This window comes from Tamandua tetradactyla, chromosome 2 (assembly GCF_023851605.1).
Source record: "Tamandua tetradactyla isolate mTamTet1 chromosome 2, mTamTet1.pri, whole genome shotgun sequence".
Taxonomy (NCBI): Eukaryota; Metazoa; Chordata; class Mammalia; order Pilosa; family Myrmecophagidae; genus Tamandua; species Tamandua tetradactyla.
In genome coordinates, this window is record NC_135328.1 from 49926979 (window position 1) to 49948032 (window position 21054).

At 45.2% G+C, this 21054-nt stretch overlaps 2 protein-coding genes across 25 annotated transcripts in view; both read left to right on the forward strand.

Moving 5' to 3' along the window:
* Positions 1-10791, forward strand: part of RALGPS1 (Ral GEF with PH domain and SH3 binding motif 1) — a 617170-nt gene extending 606379 nt beyond the window's left edge. For 17 of the 18 annotated variants that reach the window (XM_077145262.1, XM_077145266.1, XM_077145211.1 and 14 more), the window contains 4 exons: positions 3633-3725; positions 3923-4028; positions 6178-6269; positions 10043-10791. In XM_077145262.1, the coding sequence (XP_077001377.1) occupies positions 3633-3725; positions 3923-4028; positions 6178-6269; positions 10043-10072 (321 nt within the window). In that variant the 3' untranslated portion in view covers positions 10073-10791. Of the gene's footprint in view, positions 1-3052; positions 3726-3922; positions 4029-6177; positions 6270-10042 lie in introns of those variants that run through there. The other variant, XR_013169371.1, reaches the window with a different exon arrangement.
* A 5412-nt stretch (positions 10792-16203) lies between these two features.
* Positions 16204-21054, forward strand: part of GARNL3 (GTPase activating Rap/RanGAP domain like 3) — a 254850-nt gene continuing 249999 nt past the window's right edge. For 5 of the 7 annotated variants that reach the window (XR_013169397.1, XM_077145370.1, XM_077145405.1 and 2 more), the window contains exon 1: positions 16806-16924. Coding sequence is in view for 4 of the 7 variants with exons in the window: in XM_077145370.1 (XP_077001485.1) it covers positions 16833-16924 (92 nt within the window). In the remaining 3 variants the exon portion in view is untranslated. Of the gene's footprint in view, positions 16267-16805; positions 16925-21054 lie in introns of those variants that run through there. The other 2 variants (XM_077145391.1, XM_077145397.1) reach the window with 2 other exon arrangements.

Sequence of the window (21054 nt, forward strand, 5' to 3'; positions counted from 1 at the left end):
CCCATCAAAGGATCAGCACAACCTCAGGAAGCCCAAGTGCCCCCAGAACACTTATTTGATAAGGGTTGGGAAGTTTTCCCCCATTATATCTTCAACTAATCTTCCTAGCCCTTTACTTTCTTTCTCCTTTAGGGACATCAGTGTCTTTTATATTGGTGTACTTTGTTTTGCCCATCATTTCCCTGAGATCCAATTCAAGTTTTTCCATCTTTTTTGCCATTTGCTGTCTTAAGTGTTTGAAATCAGTTGTCCTGTACTCTAGTTTGCTTATTCTTTCTTCTGTCTCTTCAAATCTGCTGTTGTGTGTCTCTAGTATATTTTTTATTCGGTTTACAGCATCTTTAATCTCTGTGATATCTGCTATTTTTCTGTTTATTCTTTCAAATTCCTCTTTATGCTCTTCTAGTGTCCTTTTGATATGTCATTAGCCATCCCACTGATTTTATTTAGTAGAGTTATATGAACATCTTTGATTAGTTGCTCCAAAGTCTGTGTCACCTCTGGTGTTTTAATTTGTTCATTAGGCAGGGCTATATCTGTCTGCATCTTAATATGCTTAGTGATCTTCTGTTGTCTTCAAAACATGTATCTTGATAGGGTTACTTTGGAAGTTGATTTCCTTCAGTAGTCTAAAGTGCTGTATTTGTGGGATGGATGTGGAGCAGGATGCAGGGCAAGGCACAACAGTGTGGTGCTGGGTTGCAGCACAGGTATGGTTGGGAATGCTATGCTGGTGCCTGTGAGCATGGGGTGCAGGTCACAGGATTGTGGAGGTGTGGTGCAGGGGTCGTGGGGATAGGGTGCAGCTAAAGCAGGCCTTGGAGTGTGGGAGCAGGGTGCGGCATGGAAGATACAGAGGTAAGGTGTGGTGGGAGGTGGATGGCGGGCTGTGTGGATGAATACACGGGTGCTGGTGTGCAGGTAGGATGTGGGTAGGTGTGTGGAGTGTAGGGATCGTGGGTATCAGGGTATAGGATAGGTGATACAGAGGTCGGTGCACAGGGGTGGTAGGGCATGGGTGTCAGAGTGTATAGGGTTAGAGCACAAGTCACAGGGGTTGCAGGATCTGGGTGGGGGGATGATGTCGGGTGGGTGGGGACCTGGCATGGGTGCACAGGTGTGTGTGTGTGGGGTTGGGGCAGGTGTTCATGTGTGTGCAGGGCAGGGGCTATGCAGCACAGATGCACACGAGCATCTGCCAGATTTGGAAGCAGGGCACTTGTGCTGGGAGGGGATGGGGGGTGGGGGGGGACAAGGGTGCATGTGTGCAGGGCAGGAGGTTGGGGTGCAGAGGTCAAGAAGTCAGAGCATGAATGCCTGAGTGCCAGGTAGTGGGGAGGATGTAACTGTGCTGGTGTGCAGGTCTGGGGGAGGAGGGCAGGGTCCTGGTTTTCACATGCACAGAGCTCAAGGGCAGCAATTGGGGTTGTTCCTGCATGGGCTGGGGCGTGGGTATGCCCAGGATGTGCAGGTCGGTGCTTGCCCAGAGCTTGATGTAGGGGGGGGGGGGGGGAGGCTATGCGAGGGCCATAAAGGGATATACAGAGCTCGGGGGGGAGGGGGGGTGGGTTGTGGGACTGTTCGGGCTAGGGGTGGGTATAGCCTGGGCATGAAGATAAGCACCCACAACCTTGAGTGCAGGTAACCACCTGCAGGAGGCAGGGAGGGAAAGGTGAGTGTCAAGGAGCTGGGTGTAGGCTGGGGGAGTCTTGGGTCTTGGGAAGGGATGAAAGTGTGCGCTTGGGCAAGAGGGGTGTGTTGGGCTGGGGGTAGGCTGTGCATGCTTGAGGTGGGGGCACTTGGAGCGTGGGGGGAGGGTGGGTGACAGGATTCAGGTGCATGGGGTGTGGAATGAATTGCAGGTTACAGGGCTGCACACATGAGGGTAGCATGTTCAAGGAACACAGCTTGGCTTACTTCCTAGTCCCTGTCTCCCCGTCTATGTACTCCTGATGGCTCTGGGCTTCAGAGCCATCAGGGCACATTAGGCTGTTTGCAGTAGCTGGATGGTCTCCAGCTCTATGCATCTCAGTTCCTCAGCTTTTGCAACCAGGGTCTCCTTATGTGGTTTAGAAGACCCTTCCAGGTCACTTACACCCTAGAATCATGTCTCAGTCACCTTCCCCATCCATTCTCTAGCTGCTCCTTGAAGCATGGGTGAACTCAACCTGTTCTATTCCACCATCTTCCCGGAACCCCCTCTCCCCCCACCCTCGAACACTTCTGCAGGGCTACTTCTGAGTGGTGTACCCAGATGCTGACTTCCTTACTCCCCCAGCAACATCCTAAAACGAGTGGCAGAAAGAACAGGGACAATGAATTAGGAGGACTTTCAGGCTCTACCACTATCCACTGGATCACCAACGCTGGACCCAGATGTCACTGGCTCTATGACCCCCACCCATGGCAGGGCCTTGGCTCTTGAAAAGACCCCTTGCCCACCATGAAGATTCCAGGTTCTTACCACCCCCAGATGCCCTCAGATCCTCCTACCTTCAGGTGCCAAGTGATTCATGAGTGAGAAAGAGAGTCTTAACCCCTGCCCTGGACCACATCTGTCACTTGAGCTCAGAATGTCAAAAGCGCGCTGCAATGTGGGACCCTGAACTGGCCTCCTGGCCTGTTGTGAAGACCTGCCTACTTCTCTCCCTTACTCAGAGCCCAGGCCCCTGTCAACCCAAGGCCAAAGTGAGGCAGTTTCCTTAAAGCAGTGTTTTCTTAAATGCTGATTGACTCAATAGTGAGTGAAAAATCAATTCAGTGGTTCATGGCCAGTATTTGTTAATAGAATAGAATAAAATGGAATGGAAAATGCAGAGTTTGTTACACATAATTAAAGTAAGTATTGTTTCATGAAACTCTTTTCAGTTGTGCATACATATGCATGTGTGTACCAGGTTGTAATACAAAGTGCACTTCTTACTGTGGGTGTCAGTCAAAGTCTGAAAGCTGCTACTTTCACCATTTGAAGACAGCTTTGTACTTTGTGATGAAGAGCAGTTTGCTCCTCATAGGTTCCTTCCAGGATAAGAAATTTGCTCTACCTTTGCAGAACTGAAAATCCCATTCAAGTGATTTTCCTCAAACCAAGGAGCTGAAGCCCTTGAACAGGGAATTCCAGCCTTCACTTCAAGAGAAATGGAAACAATGCCTGCAGCTATGCTATGTCAGGTTTTCCCACTTCTAGCCATAAAGGCTTTTAAAAATGTTAGCAACCAGAGCACACCATCGCAGACATTATGGTTCTTCTAGGCTATGGCTATTCATGTCCATGTTTTAAAAATATTTTTCCCCAGACACTCCTGAGGCCAGGCCACCTGCACGTACAGGAATTATGCCCTGGCTCTGCAAGGTGAAAAAAAGAAAAGCTCTCTGAGTAAAGGAGTGAGAGAGGGAGGTGGGCCTTATGAAGGTAATGAGCTCAGAGGCACTGATGAGGAAAAAAAAAATGTCCCTTCCTTTAGGTCCTGGGTGGAGGTGGCATTGAGAAGGAAAGAGATGAGGCCTGCACTGGCATTGATGGGAGGGTAGCATCCTTTCACCCACATGGCTGGATCTGTAATCAGGCAGCCAAGTGGAACCTTCACCCCACCACTTGCAATATTGTCACTCTGCCTCCCCTTCCTCTGTAGCTGTCCTCATGGACCAGGTACTGGGTCATACTCTCAGGATCCACTCTCCTGTACTACGGAGCCAAGTCTTTGCGGGGTTCAGACAGAAAACATGTAAGTCCCATAAAAGGACCCTCTGTGCTAGGACTTCCTCTAGTGGGGAAGGGACTGCTGTAAACTGCTGGGAGTTGGGGAGGAGGGGAAAGCAGGACATATGAAGCCTTTGCCTGGTCCAGATCTGCCTTACTTGAGGATTAGAATGCAGTATTGGTGTGGACCCTGCTTCCCAGCTTGTTGTTGCTCTCTTTCAGTATAAATCTACACCTGGCAAAAAGGTCTCCATTGTGGGCTGGATGGTGCAGCTGCCTGATGACCCCGAGCACCCGGATATCTTTCAGCTGAATAACCCTGACAAAGGTAGGCAGTAGGTCAGATACCAGCTGCTTGCAGCTTCTCTCTCCCATTTCCTCTTCTGCTAAATGTGCATTCTAGCCATAAAGGCTTTAAAAAATTAGAAACTTTTGGGGGGTACAAGGGTAGTTCAATGGTAGAATTCTTGCCTGCCATGCTAAAGACCCGGGTTTGGGTCCTGGTCCATGCACTTCCTCCAAAGAAAACAAACAAAACTCAACAAATGACACTGCAGTAATGGGATATTCACATGGAAAAAAATAATGAAGTGTGACCCCACCATACAGCATGTAAAATATATGTATTAGGAACTTTTTTTTGTATGCTGTGTGGCGGTGGTCACATTTAATTCTTTTCCATGTGCGTGTCTCTTTATTGCAGCACCAATTATTGAATTTTTTTTTTGTTTTTTTCTTTCCTTGTTTGTTTTATTTTGGGGAACTGCATGGGCTGGGAATCAAACCTGGGTCTCTGCATGGCAGAAATATTAGAAACTTTTGAGACTTTTAATTTCCCCTTTGCTTTAGTATCTGATGTTCATAGGGTTCCCTTATTAGTCCAAGAAACCTGCTTAGATCCTGGTTGATGTGTCCAGTGTACAGTGTGCAATGTGCATGACACAGGGCTGTAGGAATCCTTTTGGTGGCCTTGTCTCAGGCTACTTGGGCCTATCAGCCCTGTAGCTGTAGCCTCAGAGTCTTGGTGTAAATAAAATAATGCTGGATGAGGCAGTGACCATGTGACTGGAAGAGTCTAAGGAGACTTTAAGGATCCCCTGGCATATCGTGGCCTATGCCATGAGACATTAGCAGTGTCCCAATGCAAGGCCAACTCAGAGAAAAGCCCTTTCAGAAAAATGTTATAAGCTCCAAATGTACAGTGTCTTCCCCAGCTCTTCCTAGTTCTATCCTTCCCCCATGACTGTGCTGCTAGGAAGAGAGACATTCTGGGTGCCATCCTCTCCAGGGGCCCAGTCTTCACTGATGTTCAGAATAGGCCATGGCCAGTCTCCTCAGTGGCCCATGCCATATTAAAAAAAAAAATTACCTAGCTCTTGGGTTCAGCCAGCAAACTTACAGATGCTGTAATATGCCCAGTCATCTTCATATCTTAACAGGAATATTCTAATGCAGGGTTCATATACATTCAAATCAGCTGGGGATCTTGTTAGATGGGTTTAGCTTCAGCATATCTGGAACAGAGAAAGATTCTGCATTTCTAAGAAGGTCTCAGGTTATGGTGATGATGATGCTGGTGTTGAATGACTTGACTTTGAATGTCAACATTCTAATATTCTTAGTTGGGAAATAAAAGGAATACTGGGAAAGTCAGCTGCCTCAAGGAGCCCAGGGAATGGGGAGAAGAGGTAGATTAAGTATTAAGTATTCTGTCCTAAGTCTGAGTGATTGAACCCACAAGGAAGGCTGTGCCTGCACCACCCTCACTTAAAGACCCTATGGTCATGGGGACACAGGCCTCTCTTAGACCTTAGCACAGAAAAAAACATTATCCCTAAACAGAGGAAAGTGTGACACAGGGGATGGCCAGGTTCATGGGTGGAATTCAGGGAATCCAAGAACTTAGATGAGAAAAAAATTATATCTTTGTTTTCAATGACCTCCAAATAAATCAATTAATTATGAGGCATCAAACTACAAGAATTTAGCAATACCTATTGCCTTATCTCCAAGACAAATCACAAATATTTTCATATCACATATTATTGCTCACCACTTTGAAACTAAGTACAGTATCAGTCCTGCCTCTAGATCTTATTAGTGTATTAATAAAAAGCATGTATATAATTGCATTTTTAAACTTGCTGTTTAATAGTTGGATAGCTGTATTTCAATATTACTGATTTCATGTATATTTATTTTATGCATTTGAAAATATTACTCTGAGAAAGGATCCACAGATTTACCAGATTTCCCAGGACACTTATGAAATGTTTAATAACCCCTGTTCCAAAGACACAACCCCTAGAGCATAGGAGGCTGCCTCCTCCTCTGCCCCTGGAGTATGGGACCGTGCCTTGGCTGCTCCTGACTGCCCTTAGTTTAGTTATCCATGTTGACATTTATCTTCATGACATGCCACAGGCAGAACTTCTCATGGGATGCTCTTTTTAACCAATGGTTTCTTTACCCATCAGGCAATGTTTACAAGTTTCAGACTGGTTCCCGGTTTCATGCAATACTGTGGCACAAGCATTTGGACGATGCATGTAAAAGCAACAGGCCTCAGGTAAAGTTACTAAAATCCTCCTTCCCACCTGAAATACCCTCTCCCACCCTTGGGACTAAGGACCTTAGAAAACAGAGATTCCTGTCTCCCTCAGAGCCTATCAGCTGTGCTCTCAGACACCTTCATTTTGATCAGCCTTTTTCCATGAGACAAGGCATCCCTTGCTTAGCTGAAAACTAGGTCCAGTTCCAGACAGGAACTTTGAATCTGGTCCCTGTGTTTTTCCCACTAAAGGAAATGCCATGGAAATATCCACTGAGAGGATGTTTAAGTAGTTGTGATATCACCCCAAGCAAGGGTCAGGCCACAGCACCGATTTAGAACATCTTCCCGAAAGTTGATTTCATGGGAATACTCCACACTGACTAAAGTGCCTTCCCCCTCTCTGCAGCCTTTAGGAATAACAAATTAGATAATTTATTGAGAGCCAACCGTGTGCCAGGCAACACTGCTAAGGAATGAGGGGGGTTTAAGGCTCCCTAGCGTGACAGAACCAGTGGAATTTGTACTGATGTGAACCCCACCTCTCGGCTCCTGGGCCAGAGTCACACCCACCCCCTCCCTGGTGCCAGGCATTATGTTAAATGCTGTATGTAGGAACTGACCAAATCCTTACACTATCACTACTAGGTAGGTTCTCTTATCATCTCCATTTAGTGATGTGGACACTGAGGCTCAGAAAGTGACAGACACTTGTTTAAGTTCCCACAGTTAGTAAGTATGAATGACTTGACTTTGAATGTCAACATTCTAATGTTCTTAGTTGGGAAATAAGGAAATAAAAGGAATACTGGGAAAGCCAGCTGCCTCAAGGAGCCCAGGGAATGGGGAGAAGAGTAGATTAAATATTCATCCTAGGTCTGAGTGATTGAACCCACAAGGAAGGCATGTTTCTCTGACTTGTGATTCCACACCTGTTGCCACTGAGTTCTCCTGCCTCACATTTTCCTGGGAGCACCTGGCTTGCTCAGCCTCCTGCAATTGAGTTAAAGACCCGGAAACTTGGACAGTGGCTGTCCAAGCTTGTAAGGAAAAATGATTGTCCCCCTCCCCCCAAGCTGATCTAGTATTGGTACTCCTATACCTAAGCATCCATGTCTGTGTTCCCCAGAGGTCAATCACAAGAGGGAGATGAGTCCCTCTCCCCAGCCATTCTGGGGAGAAAGCACCAGGGCATGGAGTAGATGGTGGCAGCTTTAACAAGGAAAGTAGCTGAGAGTATAAGATAAGCTCTCTAATTGCAGATCCTAGATCAGAGGGAATCTGAGCAAAGGCAAGTTCAAATCAGACATTTGGGAGGGTAGGAACCTGACAGCACAGTCATGGACTTCTTGTCCTCTCAAATGGTTCTCATAAACTAGAAGGACGTCGCTGGTGGCATGTCCCAGGATGCTAAGCTCTGTTTTGTCCTATTCATAATTTTCATCTATAATGTGAATGTGAACATATATGACAAGCTGATCAAAATTATAGACGATAAGAAGTTAGAAAGCAGAACTAACAGATTGGATGACAAAATCAGGATCCAGAAGGTCCTCTACAAGCCAGAACAACAGAATAAGACCAAGCATAGGAAGACTCAAAATAAATTGCAATTGAGTCCGATGACTCAACTATTCTACCACAAGGAATGTTTTAGAGATATGCTCATATATGTACACAAAAATATATGTTTAAGAATGTTCACTGTAACATTTTTCTTTTTGGTTGAAAACAACTTCAGTTACCCTCAGTAGATACTTACAGTGCAATACTTGATAGCTATCAAAAAGAATGAGGCAGATCTGTATGTGATGGCCTGAAAGGATCTCCCAGATATAAATTAAAAAGCAGAGGATAAAAGTATTTAAAGGATATATCATTTATATTAAAATACGTATGCATATTTAATATGTATATGTTTGTATATGCATATAAAATTTCTGGAATGATATACAAGAAGCTATAGTTCTGTAGTTCCTAGAGCACTACATATATTTTTTACATTAAACAATGCCCACATACATGATGGGAAGACTAAGGGTTTTGGTTGACAGTCACCTCAAGGTGATCCAAAGTGAATAATGTGTTGAGGCTTAAACAAGGTTGATTGACAGAGGTTGCATTCATAGAGGAAAAGTGTTCTATCAGAGAGGTGACATTCTTCATCTCCTCTGCATTGGTCACACCATGTCTGGGGCCTCTCATTGGCTCTGGGTGCTACTATAAGACCAGGGGAGAGAGTCAGGGCCTTGGTCTCTGCCCTGTGGTACCTGTGAGCTATTTTTTTGGTCCAATTTTAAGCCTGGGAGAGGTTATATTTTATTCTACTTTTATTTCTAATTTACTTTCAGCCAAATATTCTCACTTTCTGCTGTATGCAATTATAAAAAGTTGGCAACAACTTATATGCTCAATAACAAAAGATTATTTAAATACATCACAGTACATCCATGTGATGCAGTACAGGGCGGGTGTAATAAAGGGTATTACAGAAATGCATCTATTTACATGAAAAATCTCAGTGACTAAGAAGATTCATTTTCTTTCTTGTGGAATTGCATTTTTAAAAATTGTTTTTATTAACACTGAATACATTTAAATGTTATTTATAACATGTGTAAGGTATATAGGACAGGAATAAAACAAACACTTATGTACTCACCTCCCAGCCTCAAAAGCAGAACCTTCCAGGGCCTGGAACATACCCCTCCCCTGTGTGGCCCTCTGTGATCCTCTTTTTCCCTCCTACCTTCTGCCCCATAATCACTCTCCTGATTTATGCATTTAACATTCCTTTTTATTTTAGCCCATCTCTTTTATTCCTTAAAAAATATATTGTCTGAAGTGCAGTTTTTAAAACTCTTTTATAATACCATTAGTGTATATTTTCTGTGACTTTCTTTTCTCCTGCAACATGTTCCTAGAACTCATTTGTGTCAGTGCATGTGTCATTCATTTAAATGTACTGATTTTTTTTTTATCAATTCTGTTGATGATCACAAGAATGGTTCCATTTTTTTGCTATTTTCAACAATTCTGCTGTGACCATTCTTTCATCATTTTGACCAAATTGACACCAAGATGAATTTGTTTTTTATGAAATTGCTTCTAATCAAATCTCCCAGAGCCCCATGGCAAGGAGATCCAGGGCTGGGGTAGAGGTGGGGGGTACTGGTATCAGTAAGGGGAATAAGAAGCAGGCTGAGCCTTGGGGCTGGTGGTTCATCCAGGGAAGGGGGCTGAGGGCCTGTACAGAGAGCAGCCCTGGAAACACAAATGTGGGAAGGTCTTGGAGTTCCAGATATCCCCAAATTTACTCCTTGTGTTTCCACTTGGCAATTCCTGCCATCCCCTAACTACCACAGTGGTTTCCCCTTCAAAGGTGTATGCCCCATTTCTGAGGGGTTCCTCTCCTCCTCGTACCAGTCATGGCTTTACTTTAATTGGAGGGTTATGTTTGAGAGTGTGAGCTCTGGTGTCAGCTCTGCCACATACTTGCTGTATACTTAACCTCTTTGAGCCTCAGTTTCCTCATCTTTTTAATAGTGAAAATTTTAGTACCTAGTTCATGAGGTTGTTTCAAGGGCAAAGTGCATATGAAGTAGTCAAAACTGTACCTGGTACACAGCGATCACTTAACAAATGGTGTTTATTATTGGCATGCCTTCTCCCTACCTGACCTGCTCATTCACAGACTAACTGGGAAAAACTGGCCTCTTCCCTTACATACCACTTCTCATTCCCTTCTGAAAGACTGAAACTTTGACAAGAGTCTGAGCTTTCTCTTCTAGGTACCTGCCAACCTTATGTCATTTGAATAAGTGTCTGCAGGACTTGGCGTGACTTCAAAGACTTCTGGTACCCCAGCCTGGGACTGGTGGAGAAGAACATGTCCTGGGCACAGGCTATTGGCCAGGGTGCTTGGAGATTCACAGCCAGACTCAAGGGGACATGGCCTATAGCCTCATAGTTCCAGAGGACTCTACTGCTGTGGGATCCACCTGCCAAACTCCAGCGACTTTCATGACTCTCATTCTGCAGCTCCACCTCACAGGGCAGTGGTTGGATGCCAGACTATATATCCCACCACCCTCTTCTGGGCCCTTGTCCGTGAGCTGCTTCTGCAACTAGTGAGCATTTAGCCCATGTTGGGTTCTCAGTGCTTTCTACTACACGAAAGAGTGGACAGTGTTAACCTGCATGAGGAACCAGAGAGGACACTGGGAGCTGTGGAACAGGCTTTTTACACCCCAAGTGCATGGGGTTGCTCACCCACAGGGCTGCCTCAGATTTTGTATAACCCCTGAAGCATCCTCTATGTGTGCGTGCTGTATATGTGTGTGTGTGAGAATGTGAACTCTTCGAGAAACATGCATTTTGGCACAAGACTTGTGGCATCACACACTTCATTTGTTTTGAGGCCCTGCTTTAACCTTAAGTTATAGCCTTGTTCACCAAGGAATGTCAAAGCAACAGCCCAGATTCCTTCTGTGTTAAGGGTCCCTTACGTTCCTTTACTGTAAACAAACAATGCCTTAAATTGTGTCTTGTTTTCTGTTTCTATGGGTGCTATTCTTCTGGAAGATCTGCTCCCTGGGCCCCCTAGGTCCCTTCTAGGTCTTGTCGCTGTCAGTCCTTCTGAGACAGGACCTGGCTTCAGGACTGTGGACTAGACTACTGGCCTGCTTGCTTCGTACCATCTCCTCTCCCTGGCAGGATCTAAAGACCCTTCTCTTCTCATCTACTCCCACTATGCCAAAATGGGAAGTTGTGACATTTTCTCCCAGCTTCCTTAGAAGCAACTAGGAAGCTGTCATGCTTATCGCGAATGGCTATACAGAAGCTATTTTGCTCATCCTCTCCCTGCAGGGCAGGGCTTTTGCTCTCATCATCTCGCCCCTTTGCCTGCACTGCCAGGGCAGGGCAAACTGGGAATCCTGATTACACTGGGAAGCTGAGTGACTATGAAGCCTTAAGCTACCCCAGTCTTGCCCCCAAATGCCCCAACCTCAGTCACCAGCAAGTTCTCCATCATCTATGTCCAAGGGCACAGTTGTTGATGACCACAGTAACAAGATAGAAAAGCCCTGGGGAGTAAACAGTCCAAGCTCTACATTCAGTTAAGAGACCTTCACATGAGCAATGTCCTCTGTCAGTCACCTTTTGTCATATTTTAAAGTGGCTTTTATTTTGTGCCAAGACATTTTTACCTAAAATGACGAATTACTTTCTATCACCACAGATACTCTTTTTTTTAAAAGTAGGATGTCCTAATTCTGAAAAGGAATCCCTTAAACAGTTTTCTGGAAGAGACTGAATTTCTAGAGTCCTTGTAGCTGTCATGGTTTCAGAGCTCAGGCTAACTGGGCATCAAACTATCTAAGATTTTCTGGGCAAGATACTTCAAAATAAGATACTTCTAAGCCAGTAAAATGGTGAGAGGGCAATTTTAAAACTACCAAAGCATCTACCATTGTATTTTGATTAAATGGTCACAACTTTTTATGACAATTTAAATGAATTGGTGAGGAAAGTAGTTTCTACTAGGCCTTATTTCATGGTCGAGCCTTCCTTTGTTCAATAACCAACTATCCTTTGATTTTCAGCAAGGACTAGAATACTTTCATACTAAGTCTAACTACAGAAGGTAAAGTTGACACCTTCAAACTTTAACCATGAGTGCTTTGCACACCACCCATATCTGAGCTTCAGATACATGCATCTAATTCATATCAACGACTTAAACAAATTAGCATCTAGAGGCTGAATGAAAATGCCAAAACTACAGACACTTCTGACCAGAACCATGCAGTGTTAACACTTTAGTATACATTGAATCTCATTCTACCAATTAACTGTAAAAAGTCTTAACTTTGGATGAAAGTGCAAGGCTGGAACATCAGCTATTTATTTTCCTTATATTTCTCCACTCTTTAAACTGTCCTGGTTTCTCTCATTTAAAATATTATGGATGCCAAGCCAAAAACCTCAGAATCATATAATGTTCTCCCCCTTACACATTTTTCTTTCTTTCTCAAATTCTTTTCAAAGTGTTTAAGTCTTCTCAAGAGTGATCCCTCATCCTCTTCCAGAAACATTCTCAGCTTGGAATTCTAAAAAACTCAGTTTAAACCTTTTGAAAAAGGCCTTTTAGAACCTCTAAGAACCTTGAACACACCAGAAGGGTACTGGAGATGAAGTTGAAATATATTTAGTTCTCCAAGGAGGGGCTCAGGGCCAAGTCTGTAGGTTAAGTGTTAAATGTCTTCCCAGTGTTGATTTGTCCCTCAAGCAGCAGGTGAGGAGGCCTGCAAGCCTGGGATGGAGGGGCACAAGCCACAAAGAGGGAAAGTTCATGGGTGGATTCTCACCCTGGAGGAACAGATTTCTGTTTTTTGCTCCTTACTGTCCATATTACACAAGTATTTATGAAACCATGTTAAGTGAAATGTCTTGCTTACATATGCTGTATCTGGGGGGGGAGGGTTGTTTGTTGTTTTTTTTAAGCAAACAGATCATGGCTACCCAAAATGAAAATTGTAGAAAGCTATATTATGATGTCCCAAGAACAGCTCACTCACATCTCCCTGAGAATTAACTCTTTTGCCCCCTTGGTTGAACACATTTTATAATTCAAGGTCCACCAAGTGCATTATGGCAACTGAAACACTTCGTAGAGAGTTGATTTGGTGGAGAACAGTAGAAATATTGTTCTGAGTGTCTCCAGTGAAAGAGTACAGCCTCCATTCCCTTCCTTGTCAGAAGCCCCTTCATTACCCCCATCAGACTGTAAACCTGAGGAGGAAGATATTTGAAGGGATTTTGTTTAGGAGAGAACCCATTCTCTTGCCAGTTGAATTTATAAAGCATCTTTTTTCTTACCAAGATGGCCAATATTTGTTTCATTATCTCCCACCTACCAAGCCAAAGATGTCTATCTTTGGAATGCCATTTTTTGGGTAGAAAATGGTCCATGAAAATGGGAAGCCATTTGCAAGTGAGTCTGTTTTCATTTCACAGGTAGACTGCAGAGCTCTGCGCCCACATTATTAATGTTTCTACCTACAAGGTAAGCATCGCCAAAAACTCAGCCTAGCTTTTTTGGTGATTCCATAAATGATTTTAATCAAACCCCACATCATGTGAACATGTTGGGTAATTTCATGTTTAAAAAAAAGCAACTGCAAGATTCCCTTTGAAATAACAAAAGCTCTGCCCAAACCCATCTGTGTATTCATTCACATATCCAGTGAGGGCTTCCTATGTGCCAGGCGCTACCAGTGATATAAATGGCTGTGAACAGATCCAATCCCTGCAGTCATGGAGCCAACCACCTAAAGAACAAATAATCCTTACCCCACACATCTCCTTTGACAAGACCTGGCTCTCCTAAAGAACAAATAATCCTTACCCCACACATCTCCTTTGACAAGACCTGGCTCTCCTAGCAATGGGGTACAAATCCTGTGCATAGATTGCTCCAGAAGGGCTTCAAAAGGCTCAACAGACTGAATAGCTTCTTATCTGCTGGTTCAATTGCAATGAGGACTAGAAGAAGTTGCTGTCCTAGAGACTGGTTTGGCCCAGAGCAGCCAGGCAGAGAACAATGGTTAAGTACACTGAGGACTTGAAGGTGGAATGAGAGCAGGATCACGATGGTCACAGTATTTACTTCATAGTGGTTTTTTTTTTTTAATGTATTTCAATGTGAAATCAAAGTACAGCATGCATTAGTGCGAAAGCTGCATTTTCTTGAATGTTGAAAACCTGTACCATAGACTTTAGACTGCGTCACAGCCCTTTACTGCACAGGTGTGTGTACGCTATGAGCAGCCCCAAAATCCCTACTCACAGCCGCAACGCAATGGATCATCTGTCTGTTTTATATCGCTTAATCTCTTTATCCGTTTCTAGAAGGACCGTGACCATTCAGTAATAAAAATAATAGTAATTAATTTATTAGTATGGTATGATCTTTAATAAATTTCGTGCCAAAATGCATGATTTTCCACTTAGCATTCAAAATGTTACGTAGAGAATAGTTTTCAATTTCTTATGTATAATCAAAGTAAGTTGAAAATCAATTTCTACATTTTATTTTGTTTCTTGTTAAACCTGTTGCGCTCTCCTGGGCTGCTTTTGTTTTTTTCCCAGAAGACCCCTGCATGCAGTTGTGTAAAGATTTTCTCTAATTCTTGTGAATTGTCTCACCCTCAGTAACCACTGAACATCAGCCCTCTGTGGGATTCTTTAGATTTTTGGTGAAGTATTTTGTTACCTCAGTCTTGTATCAAGTTGCTGTATTTTTCAGCTTGTTACATTGATAATAATTGTTTCACTAATTAAATACTTTAATGTACAAACATCTTTGTTTACTTTGGAATTAAATGTGTTTTCCAATGAATATTGCTGAATTTATTGAAATCACATGCATTCACTTAGCCAACAGTTGCTATGCCAGATAAAAACATGAAGAAGACATGGGGGCATGAAAGAGACGCGGGGTGGGAAGGAGGCTTGGGGCACTCAGAGCCCAGCTAAGAGATGACAAGAACCTAAATGACATATAGGGCCAGAGGCCTCAGGAAGGGTCAGAGTGCTGTGGCACCCAGAGGAGGGAATTGGAGCATCTGGGGAGGTCTGGAGGGCAGAGAATATTTGGAGATTGAGTTCAGAGCTTGCAGAATACAGGAGGCAGAGGAAGTAAGAAGCAAACGAGAAGAAGCAGGGTGAAGTTGGGAGAAAGCAGACAACCCAGTCTTACTGAGTAAAGGGTATAGGTGAGTTACGGGACGTAAATCTGAGAAGGTATGTTGGCAGGAGTTGATGTTAGGCAAAAAAAAGTTGATGTTAGGCATCATCACACACAAACAAACAAAAAAACCCAGAAACCCACTCTAGCTTCCTTAAGAGAAAAAAGGAGAATATCTTACAGGATATCTCATGGAAACCTGAGGGAAGGACAAAGGTAAGTCCTCAAGAAGGGCTGGAATAAGAAATGGAAAGCCCTCATCAGCTGAGGCAGCCCTTCCACATCTTCCCAAAGTCTCCAGCTTCCCAAGATCTCTTCTCTGGGTATCCATTTCATTCTCCCAAGACTGGTTTCTCAGCTCGAAGGGGTCCAGACCTCATTGAGAAAGCACCTAGAATCACTGAGGGAGTATGGCTGAAATGACGTGATCCAAGTTGATCATGGGAACCCCGAGCCCTGCCGCCTAAGTTTCCCAGTCAATACCTTCTAAAGCTACAGTGGTCAGTTCTCCTAGCAAACCCCCACGCACTCCTGCAGGCTCTGCGCCACCATCCCAGTTCCAGGTCAGCATAGCCCCTCCTTCCCTAGCTGTGGCAAATCCCGGCTTGCCAAGGTGGCCCTTAGCTAACCTCCTCATGATTTAGATGGCATAGAGACACCCAGCTTTGCCGAAATTGAATCGCTGCCCTCAGCCACAGTGCAATCAAGGGCTCTGAAATGGATGCATCGTCTTGGAGAAGAGAGGAGGATGAAGAGAGAGAGGAGTCACTTCCGAAGCCAAGACTTGGACCCACGACTAGTAGTCTGTAAAACTCCAGCCACTCAGCCTCACTGCATCAGGGGCCACAAATGGCCACAGGAGACAGCAGTACTTCCCCTTGCTGAATGTGGAGATTCCCGAACAAACGCAGACTTTACCGTATAACTGCTTCTTAGCCACCAGGGCCGCCACTGTAACCCTGCACGGGGTGAAGCCTGTGTGCAGAGACGAGACCATCAGGCGAGTGTGGACGGGCCACAGGGTGAGGACTGGGCCTGATCGCGAGTTGAACTGGGGAGGGTCGGTACTATGGGTGTGGCGCAGTCCCGGGCTGGTTTGAGTAGGGCGGATAGGGTGGACCTGTCCGGCTGGGCCCAGACCAGGGCTTTAGGAAAGAAGAGGCGGGGCTCTAGGGGGCGGGGCCATGCCTGTGGGTGGGACATAAGGAAGGGCGGCCCCAGGAGGGGGCGATGCTACGATAGAACGGGTCTGGAGGTGCTGAGGTAAGTAAGGGCCGGTCATGAGGGGCTGCGCTCGAGGAAACAGAGCCTTGAGATTAGTGTGGGTCCTCGCGGGAACTCAGTAGTGGCGGGGGGGGTGGGGGACGGGTTCGGGTCTATGCTAACAGCCAAGAACCGGGAGGGGCGGGGCCGCGGACGGTACAGAGCTGAGGACCGGCTCGGCGCTTTGGGCCCTGAGCCCCGCCGAGGTGCTGAGAGCCGACCCGGGGGACCTAGAGAGGCTGGTATGGGAGGGCGTGGTTGAAGCATGGGACGGCGCGGGAGCTTGGGCCTGGACTCCTGCTGAGGGGCGCGGGGCGGGCTGGGCTGGTCTCGGGGCGGGGCGGGGCCGGATCTTGGGGGCGGGGCCTGTGCCCTGCCGATGGGCACGGGGCGCGCAGGGCTGGGCTGGGATTCGGGGCGGGGCCAGAGCCGGGGCGGGGCCTGGGTCCGGCACAGGGGCGCGGGGCGGGGCGTGGGCTGCGGCGCGCAAGCCTAACGCCAGCCCAGCGCACCCGAGACACGAGCCCACCCGAGTGCTCCCGAGCCCGCGGCCCCCGCCCGGGGCGATGGAGCCCGAGCCCGGCGGGGCGACTGCCTCGCTCCTGCGGCAGAAAAGGGCAGCGCTGCGGCGCAGGGGGTGCAGCTTCGAGAGCTCCAGGTACCGCGGCCGGGGAGGGGTGCGGCCGGGAGGGACGGAAAAGGGGAGCCGGCCACGTGGGGGTTCGGGTAGCGGCCTGAGGAGACAGAGGGTGGCGACGCCGTAGGATGGGAAGGGGCCGGTCTTGGCGGGCTGGGTGGCCGGAGCGGGAGGGGGAATGCCTCAGATAAAAACCTGGTGAGTGTCGGGAATCCAGACCCCGCGGAGATGTCCCCAAACTGTCGGTCCTGTGGCAGGCCCCGAGCAAACCCTATGTCTCTAGGTGGGTTACAGGCTGTGAAGAATGTGCATTGTTCGCCAGTTGTAAATGTTCAAGGACAAAGTCGCGAAATAGCCCCCTAAAATCCAAAGGAGGTCCTCCTTCTACTTGGAATCTCTCTGGCAATCCAGCGCTACCCCAGAACTGAGGCCGCCTTCAGCCTCCTCCCATCCTCACTTCTCCGGTAACTGCACTGACTGCCTCCACCGGCCCCGCCCGTTCCGGGCGCCGTCCAGCCCCCCAAACGTGCAGAGCTACCTGGTGCCCCTCTTCCTCGCGGACGCCTTTCGTATGCACCTGACTTTCCTCACTCTCCTTCAGCCTGTGGAACTCTCCTTAAGTCTTCGGTTCCTCTTTTAAAACCTTGCCTCACACACGCGCCTTGCCCTGCTGCGCTCGGTGCCCCGCCCTCTGCTCTACCACTCATTCCTTCAGAGGGCAGCTTCTGAGAGCGGGTTCACCTGAAGTCTGCCCGACCATTTTACCGGCTCCTGTTGTCTCCTAGATGACACCAGCAGCCTCCCAGCTAGGCTTTCTGTCCCTTATTCTTACACCTCTTAAATCCATGTCCTAACAGGCCGCCAGAGGGGTCTCACTAAACTGTGCGGCTGTGCCTCTCTGTAGCTAAAGCCCTTAAAGCACTCTCGGTCTCCCACAGCAGTGATGGGCCCTGAGGTGGGAGCCAAGGAGAAAGAAGAGGTGGGATTCTGGCCTTCACTGAGGCAGAAAGGAAGGTTCAGTTGCTTAATAGGTCTTCAGGATCCTTAATATGAGGGGTGAGGCCCTTATCTCTCCATCCTCAGCTCTTGGCATAACTTTCCTCACTTTGGGTGCTCTGGCAATATTGGATGAGAATGTAAGCATCCTGAAGTCAGGGACCACAGCTGTCCTGTTCACTGCTGTGTCCCCAGAACATGGCTGAGAATCTGGCCCATAAGAATCACTTACTATCTGTTGAGTGAATAAATGCCTGACCAGATGGTAATTCCTCCCTTATGCTTTGCTATTTCTCATCTGTGCCTTTACTCATATCAGACTCTTTTCTCTGCTTAGAATGTTCTTTCCTTTACTCCGTGGATAATGCCTCCTTCTCCTCTTCTGGGAAGGCTTCCCTGAACCCCATGCTGAGTTCTGTGCTGTATCAACAATCCATGTGTTTATCTTTTATTCCGCTATTGTTATATGTAATTCCTGGATGATATGTTCCCCCCACTGAACTGCGAGAATGAGAAAAATAAGTTCTACGTCCTTCTGGTGCTTACACTTGTGTTGCTTGAGCATGAAGAATACAGAGTATACAGAGATAGGCTGAATAGATGAGCCAAAGGTTGAATAGATGAGCCAAAGGTTGGATCCTCCACGTGGTTGGTGGAATGCCTGGAGCAGTGCTGTCCAATAGATCTTTCTACAATGATGGAAATATTCTGTAATCAGCACTGTCTGATCTGGTACCTACTAGCCACCTGTGGCTACTGAGCGCTTGAAATGTGACTAGTGCAACTAAGAAACTCACTTTTTAATTTAAATGTAAATAGCTGCATATGACTAGTGTTTGCCATATTGGGTAGTGCTGGTTTAGAATATTTTTTTCTTAATCTGAATTCTCACTTTTACCATCTACCTTCTTTGTCATCTTGACCTTAAGACACCTGAAAGAATATGAATGACTGACTTCCTGGCTTCCAGAGTTTTTTTTTCTGTTTAATTCTCCATGGCATTATCTGATGAGCCATAGAAATGATAATGGCCATTTTTCTGATTTTAAAAATAATTTGTTTGTAGAAGGAAATTAGAAAAAATGAAGAAAAAATATAAAGAAAATAAAGTTTTCATTTACCCATAATCCTACTAGTTTCCTTCTAGTCTTTTCTTTCCTAACTGTAGTCATATGTGTGCATATTTATAGTACAAGTTAACTTGCTTTTTCACTTAATATACTGAGGATTTTCTCACATCCTTGAACGTTTCTTAAGAAAACTTTTAAATTGCTGCATGGTATTCTATCATATGGATATATGGATAGATTATAGTTTATTTAACCTAGCCTTTTTTATTGGACTAGTAATTTGTTTCTGGTTTTTCATTCTTACTAAAGATGCAGTGACTCCATGCCTATGTATGCAGAGTAAATAATTTCTTTAGGGTAAATTTGTAGAAATAATGCCATCATTGGATCAAAGAAAATGAACGTTTTAAAGGCTTTTGAAGCATAATGCCAAATAGCCCAACAGAAAAGTTGTACCAATTTACAGTTGTACAGTTTCCTCCAAGAGCGCTCATACCCACACCTATTCCTACCCTCAATACTAGACATTATCATTCATAAATATTTGCCAGAATGGTACCTTAATTAGTTTTAATTTCTTCATTTAGTAATGAGGTAGAATTTTTACTTATTTTTACTCATAATTTGTATTTCTTCTTTATATGAAATATATATGCATGCACTTTGGCTATCTTTTCCTTTAGAATGTATATCTTTTCTTTATTAAATTGAAGCACTTTGTTTTTTAAAGGAATTAACTGTTTATCAAATATGTAACAAGTATTTTTTTCCAGCTCATCGTTTGCCTTTTAACTTTCTTTATGGTGTTTTTGGATAAAGTTGTTATTGTTTTATTTAGTCTAATCTACAAGACTTCTCTAATTTAAAATAGTTGTTTTTTAAAAATCACCTCTTTAATCCAGTGGCTCTGAACTGTGCCTATGCATCAGAATTGCCTGGGGAACATCGTAACCATACAGGTGTATGGGCTCCAGTCCCAGCAGAAAATCCAGGGTGGTGCTGGAATGTTTTCAGAAAGCTCTGTGGGTGATTCTGATGGGCAGCCAGGATGAAAGCCTCTGCCTCATTTGCAGGTCTGTTGCCAGGCTATCCTCTTTTACTCCAAAGTCCCCAATTACTTTTCATTTCTTATTGTTTCAAGTTTAAGTGCCACTGCCTCATACTCAGTCTTTCATAATCTGTTTTAACTGTAACTGTCCAGTCATCTTGTTGGTATCAGGGGCAAAAAAGCATTACTGTCCGGATGGTGATCTTATGGAACCCTCTTTAGTAAAAATCCCACTTCAATTCTGTAACTGGCATGCAAACACAGAAAGCTAATGAATGTGAAGAAGTAAGGAGTAGCCCAGATGCTAGACATTCTGGCAGCTGACAATAGAGAAGACTGTAAGAAACCTGGAGGGGTAGCATGACTGCAGGCAATAGGGCAAGACACTTGTGCTATTAATCTGCCTGCCCTAGATGTGTTTGCCATTCTGTAGGAAAGCAGTATCAGATAGTAGTAAAGAACAAAGATTTTGGAGTGAGATGGACCTAGGTTCAAGTTTGTGTCCTTTTGCTTACCAGATATGTGAACTTGAACAAGTTGCTTAATCCTCTTAACCTCAGTTAACTCATTTGTAAAATGACAATGTGCCGATTTGAAACTGTTGTGTGCCCCAGAAGAACCATGTTCTTTGGTCCTGATTCAATATTGTTGAGTGGGCTCTTTTGATTAAGTTGTTTCCATGGAGATTTGACCCACCCAATTTTGGGTGGCAACTCTGACTAGGTAGTTTCCGTGGAGGTATGTCTCCACCCATTCAAGGTGGGTTGCTTTCTGGAATTCTTTAAGAGGAAACCATTTTGGAGAAAGCTTTAGAGCCCACACAACCAGAGACTTTTGGAGATAAAGAAAGCTTTTGGAGATGAAGAAAGAAACACCCCTTGGGGAAGCCTTTTGAAATGAGAAGCCTGGAGAGAAAGCTAGCAGATGTCACCATGTACCTTCCCAGCTGACAGAGGTGTTCTGGACCCATCATCTTTTCTTGATCTTTCTTTAGATGCCTTAGTTTGGACATTTTTATAGCCTTAGAGCTATAAACT